Raw genomic sequence first — 13445 nt, 5'->3', positions numbered from 1 at the left:
TGAAGGGTGGGGCAGCTGTTGTAACTATACTCGAAACCTTAGAACTTATATCTCAAGGTGGGTGGCGCATTTACGTTGTAGATGTCTATGGGCTCCAGTAACCACTTAACATCATCGCATATAAGCAATAAATAAAAAAGTGTGATACGGTCGTTTGTCCAGGCGAGAGCACGGAGCCGGAGAGCAGCGGGTCGGGCTCGCTGAAGGTGTCGGTGCAGTACGCGGGCGGCGTGCTCTCCGTGCTCATCCTGCACGCGCAGTCGCTGGCGCTCACGCCGCAGGGGGCGCCGCCCAACCCCTACGTCAAGGTACCGCAGCCATTTTTTTTCCGGACCTGGGGCCGAACCTCCTACAAGGTCCCCGTGCATAGGGGGCGCGCGGGGTATGTGGAACTTGACGATCTGCAAGGTGTTGGGAGCAGACCGCGGGTCCAAGGAATTTTAAGGCCCTACCCGCTAAACGACTCCCCTGCACTCTTCGCCCAAGCGTCCAATCCCCTCCGAGGTCAGAACCCAGATGAGGTAGGGGGTTACCGCGGTCAACACTGCAACCAGACAATGCAGCTCACCAAGGTACCGCAGCCTGACTATGGGCCGAGTCACACCAGAATGGCGGCACCCTCGCGCGGCCTTCAGACTGCACGCGCCTGGTCTCCTCCTGACTATAGTAGAATTATTTTGTCCGTGCAGTTTGGGTCATAATCGGAACGGTGAAGCGAGTATTTTACTCTCTCTTCCAATCACGGGCCTTATGGACGGGCATAGTGATGCGCTTTATTGTTGTCGATAAGCGTTATCGATAGTGTATTTAGTTTTGTCATTTTCTGGGTTAGTGATAAAAATGAAAGAAAAAATCACTAATCGAACACTTACACCACATATCGCCACAGCAAGTTAACGAGAACGCCAGAAATTAACATTTTGTAACTTTTCGGGATCTATTTTAATTTCAGTGAAAAATTTTAACACATTGTTGATAAAAACACGTGCAAATATTATTTTGAATAAATTCTGACGTTTTGGTACAAGACAAAGGAGTAGCCATTGTATCACTAAAGAAATTCAGACAGCGAATGCATAAAAACACATTTCTCTTCGACATATGTCCTATAATTTGCAGGTAAGTACAACAAATGACTCATAACATAACAATGTCTCACCACCCTTCGTATACCGCCCCGCCGCCGTGTACCTGCCTCCGATGACTCATTTGCATCCGCGCAACATGTTCACCGCCCTAGGCGGGTTATGTTTTATGACCCAAACTGCACGGACAAAAGAATTCTACTATAGTTTAGTTTCTTCATTCGGCAATGATACTCGTGTGTTTCGAGTGCACATGATTTAAATCCGGAGTTTTAAAGTCTAATATAGCTTATAGGCACATAAGACCTTCATTTAATCAACCTCAAAAATCTTAAAAATGGTACTTAACCCCGTCATCCACTCATGTCTTCAATTTGACTGCCAAGTAGGTCACCGGTGCCCTGCGTGGCGCACTGGTGTAATTATGTCGATATCTGTTACTGACGGGTAGGTACCACCGCCCCGCCTATTTCTGCTGTGAAGCAGTAATGCGTTTCGGTTTGAAGGGCGAGGCAGCCGTTGTTACTATACTGAGACCTTAGAACTCATATCTCAAAGTGGGTGGCGGCATTCACGTTGTAGATGTTCATGGGCTCCAGTAACCACTTAGGCTATGAGCTCGTCCACCCATCAAAGCAATAAAAAACAAAAACGAATTTACGCGTTACTAATATCGCTTAAATGTATGTAACCTCTATACGATTAATCCTTAAAGAGGTTATTATGTTATTTATATCATTCTTCTATAGATGACATAAATAGAATTTCGATTATTAAAACGTTAGAATATTAGACATATAAAGAGCATTTTTGCAATATTAAAATATAAAAGGATATAAAAATAATGGTGAAGCAATAGCTTTAAATGTTGTTTCTCATTATAAGAGCAACTCAATTGCTATAGTTTTACAAAGCTAAACTGTATTTTGATTTAAATAAATAAATACATTATATGTATATATGTATATTCCAGGTGTACCTCGTACCGGACCCTACGAAGGAAACGAAACGCAAGACCCGCGTTCTAAAGCGCAACTCGCACCCGTCGTTCATGGAGATGCTGGAGTACCGGCTACCGATCGAAGCGGTCAAAAACCGAAGTCTCCAAGCCACAGTCTGGCACTACGATTCGCTGCAAGAGAACCAGTTCTTGGGCGGGGTCGTCATACCGCTGAGCTCGCTGCCCCTCAGACAGGAGACGGTGGCTTGGTACCCGTTGGAGTACATACCCCGGTAGTTAATACTGGCCCGCTCGGCCATATGGAGCACGGATTATTTCTGGTGATTCTCGTGAGAAATTAACGGTGAATGAACATTTTTAATGATAAATTTCTAATGAAACTCGCAAGTATGTAACGATAACAAAAAAAAACGTGTTTTTATATCATTATTATTAATCGATATTATTATATCGATATCGTACGATATATCGATATAGTGAACGTATTATAGTTGAAATTGTAGCGAAATGAATTACATAATCTTTAGCATTTTTATATATATACACTTAGAACTATTTGCGTCTAGCTGTGTGTTGAACAGTAATTATATCGTTTTTTTTTTTAATTAGCATCGATAAATTCAATATAATAATTTTTGTGGTAGGTATTATATCCATACATACATATATTATCTAAAGCAATAAACAAATTTTACTGAAAGTATGTAATGCAATGGAATATATATGATTTACTGTACTAATCAGGATACTGAAGCATGTTTAACAAAATTATTATCGGTGCCAAAAGCTTAGTCGATCTTAAATATCGACTTGAAATTAGGGATGTGAAGAAAATTGTGTTTTGTAGTTGAATGTTGTCGAATGAGCTTTATCAAAGACTTTCCTTGCAAATAGTTATTGGATTTGACCTAAGTCGTCAATAATTTCTGGGGACGTATTTTTGTTAAATAATTATATGCATATCATATAGGAATGTAGGTCGAAGCTTTGTAGCTTTGTATAATCTATTTTTAAATCGGCTTTTATACTGTAAAACATTCCAACGAGTAATTGATATGTATGAAATTTATTTTGCTATAAATTTTAAAAACTTATTTTTGTCTACACCACTTTTTCACAAATGCTCTAGTGCTCCCTTTGAGCAAAATAACTCCAAAGCCCTATATGTACTTCGTAAGCAATTTTAATATGAAATATCATATATTAGAAAATAATAAAACTTCATATTTAATTGCCTTTAACTAATTAAAATAATCAATGATAAGTAAGTAATAAAATAATAATAATGAAATGTAAAATGAATAAAAATTAGTGTGATGGTTCAGATTAGGGATCATAAAAATGTCTGCTTTCGCTTTCGTTAGCATGCAATCGCGACACTTGGATTATCATCTTTGTATATCTTATATGGCCTTACTTATATAACCTTTATGAACATTAAACAAATCATAATTTTTTTTTATAAAAGTATCAATATTCTCACTCATAAACACGATTTAATGATTCATTGTATATGTCAAGGATTTAAGTAATTGTATATTTGCTAAGATCATCACCACTAAATGGCTAAGAAGATAGCTTATCTGGTTCACATTTTGTCCAACTAATGTAGATAGGTAGGTACCACCACCCCGCCTATTTCTGCCGTGAAGCAGTAATGCGTTTCGGTTTGAAGGGTGGAGTAGCCATTGTAACTATACTGAGACCATAGAACTTATATCTCAAGGTGGGTGGCGCATTTACATTGTAGATGTCTATGGGCTCCGGTAACCACTTAACACCAGGTGGGCTGTGAGCTCGTCTGTCTATCGATGATATAAAAAAAAAAAAACAGCAGTCACCCCAGACGGTCCAAGCCACACTAAACGAATATTTGTCGTCACGTTTGTATAGAAGTAGAAATAGTGTGTGACAGGAATAAAAAAAAAAAGTTAAACATTTCTATAATACAATGAACATCACAAATCGAATTGAAGCTAAAATAATTTTTAAATATGAATTTAGAAACTCATATTGGTGATGCTTTATGAATCATAAAATTATAATTATACTTTGTAATTGCTGTTGTTCAATGCCCAAAAAATTATACACACGAACACAGATCAATTACATTTACAATCGCATTGTAGGTCAACATTAATGAATGATTTTTTTTTCTTCATAAATATGTTTTTGTAATTATTATTTTATTATTTGAATTTTGAGATCTGAATGTATATATGTATTGGAATATAGTTGTGATTTGAGTATTATTTATGATTGTTTTTTTTTTGTTAGCAAATGACATTATCACTTACATACCTGACCGCGGGACTTTTTTTTAAATCTTTTATGTCCATTATCACTTTTTTGTAATCTTTTGATTGTTTTTATTGGAATGGGAAACTATTTTGATCATATCGCTGCTTTTATTATCCTATCATTTTAATGTGTATTAATGGAACTGTTTGTTATTATTACAAATACGAGTAAGATTATAATCACGAAATTGTACAAGAGAAAGCAAAAGCAAGACCAAAACGAAGTACTTATATTGACTGTTAAAGTAACCACTATATATGAATGTTGTCGTTCTGCTAAATATTCATTCATTTATCCCAAAATTTTATAGGAGACAAATTCTAATAAGTCGAACTTTAGCTGATTTTTAATTACCGTATAAAGCCAACAAAAAAAAAACATTTTTTAACCGACCTTACAAAACGAGTCGGTTTTATATGACTGACTTTTTATATATATGTTTTGCAATATCTCATTTTTGAATTTTGAATTTTAATTTGAAGAATATATTGTCAAGGTGGGCCTGATGTTAAGGTTAATTAATGGATCTATTTCGCTTTGAAGTCTTGTTTTTATTACCCTCTTAATTATATTTTTTTTTATTTTTTTTTGTCGTCTGAAAGGGAAATATTACCAACCGGTTTTCAGGAGCGACCAATACTCTGTTTAATTTATACAATCGCGTCTTGTGAATCATCAAAATTATTGTCATTGTCTTATATATGAATAAACTGAACTGTATTTACTGCATTACAATTAAATGTATCGTTAATTGCAAAATAAATGATTCATGTATTTTCGGTTATATTATTTAATGATGAGAAAATGTCTCTCTCGAAAATCAGTCACAATACTGTGTGTTTTGCGATTAACGATACATTTGTTCCAAACGGGCACAGTTAGTCAATGAGGAGCTTGTTTTGACTGAATTATTATTATTAACGTGAAATGTGTAAATAAATAATAGATTTTGTAATAAATATCTTATATATAATCTTAAATATATATCGCCTCTGGGCCTAATCGAATCATAATAAATAGTTTGGCTGTTGCGTAATATAAAATAAAGCTCTGTAGTTGTGGTCTACTTTTATTTCTTGTCATATAATCATGTCTATGTCTGGAGCCGGCTTTAAGAGGTAAGCGTTAACGCCGTACATTGATTTCTTCAGGCCTTCGTTTCCAAGGTAATAAGGGCTGACCTCTTTAGTAGGAAGGTAGTAGATTCCAGGTTCATTGAACTCGGTTCTCGGTCCTAAGACGTTGCTAGTTATGTTTCCGTCGTAGCAGTCTCCGTGTCTGACGTCAGCGACGGAATCGCAGCGGACCGCCAGAAACTTGTCGGGGTTCGTGTAGGCCAGGATCCAGTACATGGCGGCCCGGACGTGACTGCATAGCTGGAAGCAAGGCATGATGAAGTCGCCAGCCAGAGCGGGCTGGAATTCACCTGGAATAGGTCAACAATACTAGTTAAGTAAGCGGTATAGATAAATGTTATTAATTACATCCGGACTGTATAATTTTTAGGTCTCTCAATGCAAACTACATTCAGGGGCAAGTACCACTATGCTTTTTATTTAATGAAACGTTGCTAAGAACAATGATGCTTTATATATTTTATATTGTAGGGAAAATTAAGTATATTATCGAAGCGAAGTTACTACTGGTAGGACCTATCGTGAGTCCGCACGGGTAGGTACCTCCACCCCGCCTATTTTTGCCGTGAAGCAGTAATGCGTTTCGGTTTGAAAGGTGGGGCAGCCGTTGTAACTATACTGAGACCTTAGAACTTATATCTCAAGGTGGGTGGCGCATTTACGTTGTAAATGTCTATGGGCTCCAGTAACGACTTAACACCAGGTGGGCTGTGACCTCGTCCATCCGTCTAAGCAAGAAAAAAAAATAACTATCGACCATATCATAGTTGGTGATCAAGAGAGACAGAAGCATCGCTCTTTAAATCGGATTTTTCAGGCTAAAGCACAGCGTTTAACATTACATTACTGCTGTTAGAACGGCTTGTGAGTCCGCACTAGTAGGTACAACCACCCTGCCTATTCCTGCCGTGAAGCAGTAATGAGTTTGAAGGGTGGGGCAGTCGTACTGTAAAAACTCAGACCTTAAGACTCAAGTTTCGAAGTGGGTGGTGGCATTTTCGTTGCAGGTATATATTATTATGGGTTCCGGTACCCACTTAACACCAGGTGGGCTGTAAGTTCGTCCACCCATTTATTTTTAGCAATAAAAAAACTTGATAGCCGAGTAGAATTGAAATGTACCATGGAACGGTTGACAACACATCTGCTTAGAATTGGACCTTGATTTAAAGTTAGGTATATTTTTAGTAACGTAAACTAGCTCTTTTTCTTTTAGGAGCCTAGCCATAGATTATGCACTTAATATTGAGCCTAGCTGCTAGAATCTACGACGCTATCACCTCGTGACATTAGTATCTATGACATTTGTGACACCGTCATTTGCATCATAAAAAATATCCATTTTGGTGTATGGAGTAGGTATTAACTCTACTTCTCTCTACTATTAGTAGGTACTAACTCTTACAGATCATATTTAGTACACTTAAGTGCAAATGAACAGTACACTGCCTGGCATTATTAGAATATTACTATCGTTTCACATTAAATTGAAATTCTTGAAAATTAAATTTGTCAAGTTGCTTCTTCAATCTTTACGCCCATATAGTATATATTGTTATGGGGTGCTAGAATTTACAAATATACTTATTTGTATTTATAGATAATATAATTGTTTAAAAGTCAACACAAGCCATACCGCCGTTAGCATAAAAATCTATTTGTGCGATTGAATCGGCGATGCCGAATCCGTCGATATTAGTATGCAATGCGTCCACTTTGACGGCTCCTTCCGCGTTGAAGCGATCCTTTGGATTCATGTTACGGTAGCACGGGCCTGCCGGATCTAACCCTGTAACAGACAACAACAAAAATTATTCCATTATGTTTTCGTATTTTTAAATATAAAAATAAATTAAGAATGTTTATGACACATCTGTAACTTTTACGTACGAGATCTTACAAGTAAAATAATATTTACTAATTTCTTTACATAACACATCCGTTTTTTTGATTATTTTAAATTTATGAATGCGTTCATAACATGCAACTTATCCGAGTATCACCGATTTAGCAGCCTGTTAGCAATGCACATTGTAACAACATTGTTAACAGCATGTATAACTATCCTTATTTAGTCTTTTGATCGTTTTCAAGCGTAAACTAAGAAAATAGCAAAATTTTTAGGGGTAGGTTTCGTTCCCAGGTTTGATCGCCAGTCAACATTTTTTTAATGCTTGTATTATATGTCCCAGTTCACTATATACATAATATTTAGTACTTGGAGTACAGTGCTTATCGGAGCTGTGTGCTTAACTTTTTCGATAGTATAAAAGTTACCTCAAATTTGTATGCAGTTGAAACAGCGCCCCAGCGGCAAACTTAGGCAAACTAAGCACACTGATTTACAGTAATTTACACCATAATGTTTAGCAAAGTATTCTCATACCAGTCAGTCTCGCAGGCTTCCGTGATGTGAGCTCGTAATATTTTACGGAGGCGTAGTATCCAATGTGAGCACCCAAGCTGCCTCCAACGATTTCTAGGTGTTTATGTGACAGACCATGAAGGTTCAAAGCAGCCAAAAACTCTCCCAATAGTTCGCCGAGTGGTTTTGTAACTCGAGCTGCTCTGGAATTAATAACAGTCACAACCTTTGCTATCAATAAGGGTAGGTAAGTAAAAGATTCAAAGGTTGAATTAATATATTATACGAAACTAGCTTCTGTTATTTTTAAATGGTCACAAAATTTTAAAGTTGAATAAAAAAAGATAAAACAAACTGTGACGTTAATAAATAGTTGGTAAATAAATTCGTAGCAATAAACGTGTTCTGATCGAAGGAAAATCAAAAACTTAATGATAGCGTATGAAGCCGTCGAATGTTTATTATAATTATTTCATACGTATTCGTATATACATGTGGAATTGTTGGGTTACAATTAGCTTGCTTTCGATTAGATGAAAACAAAATACAATGCGTGCAGACGCAACTTTTGCATGCGACGCTTGAGAATTGTCTATTAACATACATTACATGAATTAGGTTTACTAGTTTATTTGTGTTCACGACACAGCACAGACAAGAGAATTGCTTTATTATTAAAGTTGAAAATATTAAGAAGTTTGTGTCTTAAGAATCGTGTCAATCGGTCTTTAGGTACATAGGCGTTATGAAACCCGCCATTAGGATCATTATACCTAGGTATATAGACTATGATAATAATTGTGAAAACCATTCAGCATAAGATTTAGTTTGTAATAAATTGTTTTTTGTTTTATTGTAACTGTATTTTCTTCGGTTTTCCCGTGTCGTTGACGTTATTAAAACTATGCTGATATTTGTACACTGACTCAACGAAACTCAATTTTCTGTTGTATTTTAGTTTAAAACATGATTAAAACTCACATTGGATAAGGCCGGAGGAGTATGGGGAAGGTATCCAGCATGGCAACATTTCTTCCGAGGTTGATGTACATTGTTATTATTGATCGCGCTAAAGGCGAAAATGTTGTATCCATGTAACCACTTACTATAATCTAAAAGTGAAATGACTTGTTTAAAAAATTGTCGTCGTTAATGATCCACCTGATGTAGAGGGGAGGGTACTGAGGAGTGTGAGGGGAGTTGAGATTTGAAATTTCAATTCAATTCAATCAATCATGAAAATACGCCATATAAAGTGGCATGTCTTCTTTGCTACCTCTTTCTGGTCTCTTTCTCCTTACTCCATTGTTGGCGAAACAAAAGGACCGTTTCAGAAGATTAGAGTATGCGATATCGGCCAACGAACCACAGCTAATAATTCTTCATGTTCCGACAATAGTAGTAACATTCTCATCTTACTTCCAAGGTCCCATCTTAAAAACTGGTGATTGAGCAATTTGAAAGCACTGATGGGCACCATCTTGTCTCTTGTTGTTGCTGGTTATTTTTGAAGGTTATGAAAGCAGACTATTGGCTGCGGTATGCGCTTGGGATGTGTTGAGAACTTTTCTTTCAGTCTTTAGAAACATAAATAAGAAACCGATACATAATTCGTTTAAGTTTCAAGATGTCTCAAGATGAGTTGAGCGGGCGGGATTGATGCTATTGATGTCTGTGGACTCTTGTAAGAACCTAACACAAGGTGGGCCGTGAGCTCGTCCGCTCATCGGAATATAAAAATTACATGAAAACTAGAATGAAATTAATGTTTTTCAATTTCCTTGTTTTCCTTATTGCAGTTGAAACTTCAAACAAAATATGCAGTGAAACCTACCTATTTCATATACAAAGTTACATAACTATGTCACGGTTCATTACATAGCTCTACATTACACAACAAATTATTCGAAAGAAAAATCTTCGAGATGAAAACAATGAATAATAAATAGGCACCTGGGTTTTTCTTTTTTTGAAGTCGAAGTATTTTGCGGCGCACGCGGCTCCTTTCGCGGACAGCTTGCATCTTGTCTCTGAATAACCGAACACGTTGTCCGAAGGATATGCAATAACCAACGACAGCGTTCGTTTCGTTTTTTCAGAGATTATTGTACTCTTATTCATTCCTGGACCTGAAGTAGACTCATCAATTAGTGTTAAAATCTTAGAGTCAAATATAGTATGCTTGTTGTGGGATATGAAATAATAGAAGCCAGATTCGTAGTAGCGTATCTTGTGAACTGTCACACACACACGGGTAGATACCACCACCCCGCTTATTTCTAAGCAGTAATGCGTTTCGGTTCGAAGAGTAGGGCGGCCGTTGTACTATAGAACTGAGACTTACAACTCATGTCTCAATATGGCTGGCGGCATTTACGTTGTAGATGTCCATAGGCTCCGGTAACCACTTAACACCAGATGGACAGTAAGCTCGTCTGCCCATCTAACCAATAACAAAAAAAGATAACACTGAATTATGAGCGCATTAAAACGAGAAAATATTAAATTAGATTTAATTGAATCTTTGACTATTTATTTCAGGCTCCATTGCCTTTGAGCCTGTATCGTATTGAATCTTAAAACGGGAATAAGGATCGATTCGCAACAGAATCGTACAAACCTGTGGCCTACACATTTATGAATTTGTAGGTTTAGTTTTATTGCACTATCGAATTCTTATATCGTGTAATAAAGCTAATACGTAATTTACTTAAGAAAAATTGTACCTAACGCTAGATTTGAATCATGGATAGTCCCCTATCACTTGACCACATTGTCTGTTAGGTTTAAAGGATAAAGTTGGCTCACAACAGCCGCGTAATAATAATAATAAAAAGGCTGTTAGCTTTAATGTTCGGATAACCTTTGTAATACATTATGATATTCGGAATAAGATAAATATTCTGATAAAGAAAGATAGTAAACAATCATCTTTTCATCATCTCAATCGTTATACAATTTAACACCATATAGTATACCACACCAGTTTTGGTGTACACTCAATTTACTAGAAATCTAAATTTCTTTATCCTTGTTTGGAATAAAAATTTAAATGCACCGTTGCAACGAACGCGTCTAGATCGTAATTTGCATTCTAAACATTCAGGTCGACTCATTGAATTACGAATTAAATGAAGACCATCTCAATCCGCCCAGAGGTGTATATTAAGATGCTATGGTATGTCACTATTGGAGATTTGCAGGCAGGTTTTTTTTATGATGTTTTACTGGTGGCCCGGAGGCCTTTCCAGTTTCACAAGGACAAGTGGGCGAGCTAGGGCTCAGTCAGAACGGGCCAGATTTGCTAACAGCTACCCGAGCGCCTCCAAGAGAGGCCTAACAACTCAAGAGTAGCTGCTTCGCGAATGAATCTACTACCGGATCGTACAAGCAGGTTTAAAACTTCGTATACACTACTATGTTTTAATTTTTTGAGAATATTATGTTTATAGTGTTAATGAGGTCTTTCGTAGCACGCTTTGGAAATGCAATTTGCGTGTTAAATACGACAATTACGTTTAAGTATTCGCTAGTTCTTTTTTTTTTTTATGATTGAAGGACTACTGGTGGCCCGGAGGCCTTTCCAGTTTCACCAGGACAGGTGGGCGAGCAAAGGTTCAGCCAGGAATTCGCTAGTCTGCCACTGTAGTAGGCTAATAAAAAGATTCTACATGAATTATTCACTTACAAATACATACAAAGATACGTTATTTGTAAAATTGTATTTTTGCTGTTTGTTTACAAAGGTAACACGAGAAACTTTAGCTTACAATGTTACCACCACCCTGCCTATTTCTGCCGTGAAGCAGTAATGCGTTTCGGTTTGAAGGGTGGGGCAGCCGTTGTAACTATATTGAGACCATAGAACTTATATCTCAAGGTGGGTGGCGCGTTTACGTTGTAGATGTCTATGGGTCCTAGTAACTACTTAATACCAGGTGGGCTGTGAGCTCGTCCACCAATCAAGGCTATAAAAAAAAAATGAAGCTAAGAAATAATAAGCTTTAAGTTAAAACGAAAACGGAATATAACTTACAATTAGCCATTAACCCATCCGGATATCCGGTGTCCAACGCACCGAGGTAAATCTCGCATAAACACAACAATAGAAAGGCTACCCTCATATTCACACAATTTAAGTTTATGCAATAGTATACATATAAATAAACAACTATATTTTAGGACGTGTGTCTGATAGACGTAGAAACAGAATACTGGCACGGTCAGCATTGAGTTTTCTTTACCGAGAAGGTCAAATATTTAATTATCATCATTCGTAAGGCTACAGAATATATTTGTGTTTTAATTCGTACATTATGTAACAGGTTTCATAAGGGTTAATAATGGAGTACTAAAATTTTCTAATTCTAATTATTATTTGTTTAATGATTTATTTTTAAGCATTGGATTCGTAAAAGAAGTTCTCTAGACGATGGTTGTCGTGAATATATTCATTGCGTGTACAGAAAACATAAATAATTTTTTTTTTTTATAGATATATTAAAATGACTTGATTCGGGTTATCAATTAGGATTATGATACAATATATCCGTCGCAAGAGGTTTGTCTTTTTAAATGTACTTTAAATTATCACCTAATATATCAGAAGGCAGATAAATATGTATTATTTTTGGAAACTATCATTATGTGAATTCCTACTATTTTCATTTGTACGACATATCGTTTATTCGTCCAACAGTTGATGTCCATGGACTGATGATGACGAAAAATGTTTATTTGGATTAATTTAGAATACTGTTATCGATTTCCACGTAATAGCTTGATCATAGTCGCGAGCGTTAATGTAACAAAATCTGTCATGCTATCTTAAAAAAACATTAACAAAGGCTTGGTTGATGGCTTGCGTTGCAACATCATAAAATTTATGAATGTTAAATTTGATATAATATTAGAACGTTGACCGTCACCTTTCTAGACGTCAGTAACGTGAAGCAGACATTCAAATATCTTTGAACATTTTGAAGGCTCTATGAATCGACAGCGTTGCTTATTTGTTTTTTTTTTAAACGTTCCATTTTTGAACTCACCCGTTTTCAAGATATTCCTTCGCCTTAGATATTCTAATTAATTTAATGATTCACATACATAATTTTTCGTGATTTTTGTGGTACTTCGTTAAGAATATTTTTTTCAATAATATTCATAATAATAAACCATGGAAACCGTCTACAACAACAGATGTGTCAAAATTTGCAAATTCAAATTTAGTTTTATCTGAATTTTACAAATATTTATATTATAAATATTAATTTTAATTTGAATATTTTAATACTTTGAGATTATTCTTGAACTTGACTTTTGGTAATCCAGTTTCAATAAACTACAGACTGATTTCTAAAACTACAAGAATCGAAATTAATAAAAATGATTTATTTCATTTATACAAGAAGCGTTTTATCCTAAAAACAAAATAATTACAATGATTAGGCTTGCTTGCGTGTTAAGAACGTTTAAATCAAAGTTTCTTTCGAGATTAATAACTTTGTGAAATTTAGTATAAGTGGGCTATTCGATGGTTGCTATAACAATTAAGAAGTAGGTGTGGGAATCATAAAATAATATCTAAGTCATGTATG

The 13445-nt window shown here is 36.0% G+C and overlaps 2 protein-coding genes across 4 annotated transcripts in view; one reads left to right on the top strand and one right to left on the bottom strand.

Annotated features, from left to right (window-relative positions):
* Nucleotides 1-5402, top strand: part of LOC101742216 (phosphatidylinositol 4-phosphate 3-kinase C2 domain-containing subunit alpha) — a 44700-nt gene extending 39298 nt beyond the window's left edge. For all 3 annotated transcript variants that reach the window (XM_012691720.4, XM_062671723.1, XM_012691719.4), the window contains 2 exons: nt 163-308; nt 2059-5402. In XM_012691720.4, the coding sequence (XP_012547174.2) occupies nt 163-308; nt 2059-2322 (410 nt within the window). In that variant the 3' untranslated portion in view covers nt 2323-5402. The remainder of the gene's footprint in view (nt 1-162; nt 309-2058) is intronic.
* A 1-nt stretch (nt 5403) lies between these two features.
* On the bottom strand, nt 5404-12079 carry LOC101743226 (lipase member H-B). The gene is made up of 6 exons (XM_012691726.4): nt 11885-12079; nt 9802-9977; nt 8830-8960; nt 7870-8051; nt 7120-7272; nt 5404-5773 (listed from the first exon to the last, which is right to left on the bottom strand). The coding sequence occupies exons 1-6, from the start codon at nt 11970-11972 to the stop codon at nt 5427-5429; spliced, it is 1077 nt and encodes a 358-aa protein (XP_012547180.1). The 5' UTR covers nt 11973-12079; the 3' UTR covers nt 5404-5426.
* Nucleotides 12080-13445: the final 1366 nt, after the last annotated feature.

This window comes from Bombyx mori, chromosome 13 (assembly GCF_030269925.1).
Source record: "Bombyx mori chromosome 13, ASM3026992v2".
In the NCBI taxonomy this organism is placed as follows: Eukaryota; Metazoa; Arthropoda; class Insecta; order Lepidoptera; family Bombycidae; genus Bombyx; species Bombyx mori.
Note: the sequence above shows the minus strand (reverse complement) of the source record. Positions and strands in the feature narration are given on the sequence as shown.